Source organism: Rhincodon typus, unplaced genomic scaffold (assembly GCF_021869965.1).
Source record: "Rhincodon typus isolate 14 unplaced genomic scaffold, sRhiTyp1.1 hic_rhity00003848, whole genome shotgun sequence".
NCBI lineage: Eukaryota > Metazoa > Chordata > Chondrichthyes > Orectolobiformes > Rhincodontidae > Rhincodon > Rhincodon typus.
In genome coordinates, this window is record NW_025969486.1 from 1 (window position 1) to 1534 (window position 1534).

Here is a 1534-nt window from a genome sequence, read left to right on the forward strand (position 1 = left end):
GGGAAAGTAGCCCCAGCCTCTCCCTGTAGCTCAAACCCTCCAACATCCTTTTCTGAACCCTTTCAAGTTTCACAATATCCTTCCTATAGCAGGGAGACCAGAATTAAACACAGCATTCCAAAGTGGCCTAACGAACTCTGGAATCAACCGGGTGAACATCCTCCTATCTGCCTCCAATACAAGTGCATTCCTCCTCCCATAAGGAGACCAGAACTGTACACAATACTCCAGGTTCAGTCTCACTAATGCCTTGTGACGTTGCAGCAACACTTTCACACTCTATTCCTTTCGCATTAAGTGCCAATATTCCATCTGCCTTCCTCATTTCCTGCTCTCCCTGTGTGCGAAGTATCTGCGGCTCATGCACAGGGGACACGCAGATCCCTCTGCACCGAAAGCTCGGCGCCTTCCCGCCCCGTTTTGATAGTACGCGGCCTTTCTGTTCCCCTGACTGAAATGGATAACCTCACACTTATCCACTCAGCAATTCCATCCACTGAGCGGCTGCTGGGAGACGGGGAATTACCAAATACAGGCACGTCTGGTTGGCGAAGAACAATACACCAGAGGAGCAGGCCATTCGGCTCTCCAAGTCTGCACTGACACACTGCGCCCTTCCAGAGTAAAACCGCCTTCACTTACAGGATCCACATCTTTCTATTCCCTTCCTATTCGTGTATTTATCCAGGTGTTTCTTGAATGTTGCTATTGTATCTGCTTCCACCACCTCCTCTGGCAGCACGTTCCAGGCACTCACCACCCTTTTTGTGTGAAAAACCTGCCTCATACATCTCTCTTTCAAACTTCCTCCCCTCTCATCCTGAACCTAGTAACTGACCCTCCGATCTGGGGATAAAGCTTGATACTTCCCCCTCTGTCCATCCCATTCTCAATCTTATAAACTTCTATCAGGTCGCTCCCTCAACCTCCTGTGTCCCAGTGAGAACAAACCCAGTCTGTCCGACCTTCCTTCAGCTAAAATTCACCCCCCGCCAACACCACGCACCATCCGGGTAATCTTTCTCTGTCCCCTCTCCAAAGTATCCGTGCACCCTCCGAAAATGCTGGTGAGGGCGTTCTGGGTCGTTACTTTAAGGACGTTCACCCAACTCGCCGCTCCTCAAACATGTCGCAAATTCCTCAACGAGTGCCTGTCCTCTCCCATCAATTGTTTGGCACTGAATGGGGAGGAAGGAGTCACCATCTGCTCTTACCTTGGGCCAGTCGGGAGCTGGAAACCGCAGCCTGTCTTGTAGGAAGTCCCCCAGGGTGGGCTCCAAGTCCTCGTTCACAAACCCATCCTGGGTCTCATCCCGGGAAGTGTTCACAGAGATCATGCTCTCCTCGTCGTAGGTCTTCGAGCGTGATGGACCCTCAGCTGGAACGCAACAGGGAAAGGTAACCCAGGAACAGAGAGACAGCACGAGGCCATTCAGCCCCCTCTCCTCCAGCCTGTTACACAGGAACAGGAGGCCTTTCAGCCCCCTCTCCTCCAGCCTGTTACACAGGAACAGGAGGTCATTCAGCCCCCCCC

The 1534-nt window shown here is 52.3% G+C and overlaps 1 protein-coding gene across 1 annotated transcript in view; it reads right to left on the minus strand.

Annotated features, from left to right (window-relative positions):
- Positions 1-73: 73 nt before the first annotated feature.
- The window catches only part of LOC125481846 (chromodomain-helicase-DNA-binding protein 8-like), a 14527-nt gene continuing 13066 nt past the window's right edge, over positions 74-1534 (minus strand). Inside the window, exon 15 of the mRNA XM_048593772.1 lies at positions 74-1378. Within this exon, the coding sequence (XP_048449729.1) occupies positions 1092-1378 (287 nt within the window). The 3' untranslated portion in view covers positions 74-1091. The remainder of the gene's footprint in view (positions 1379-1534) is intronic.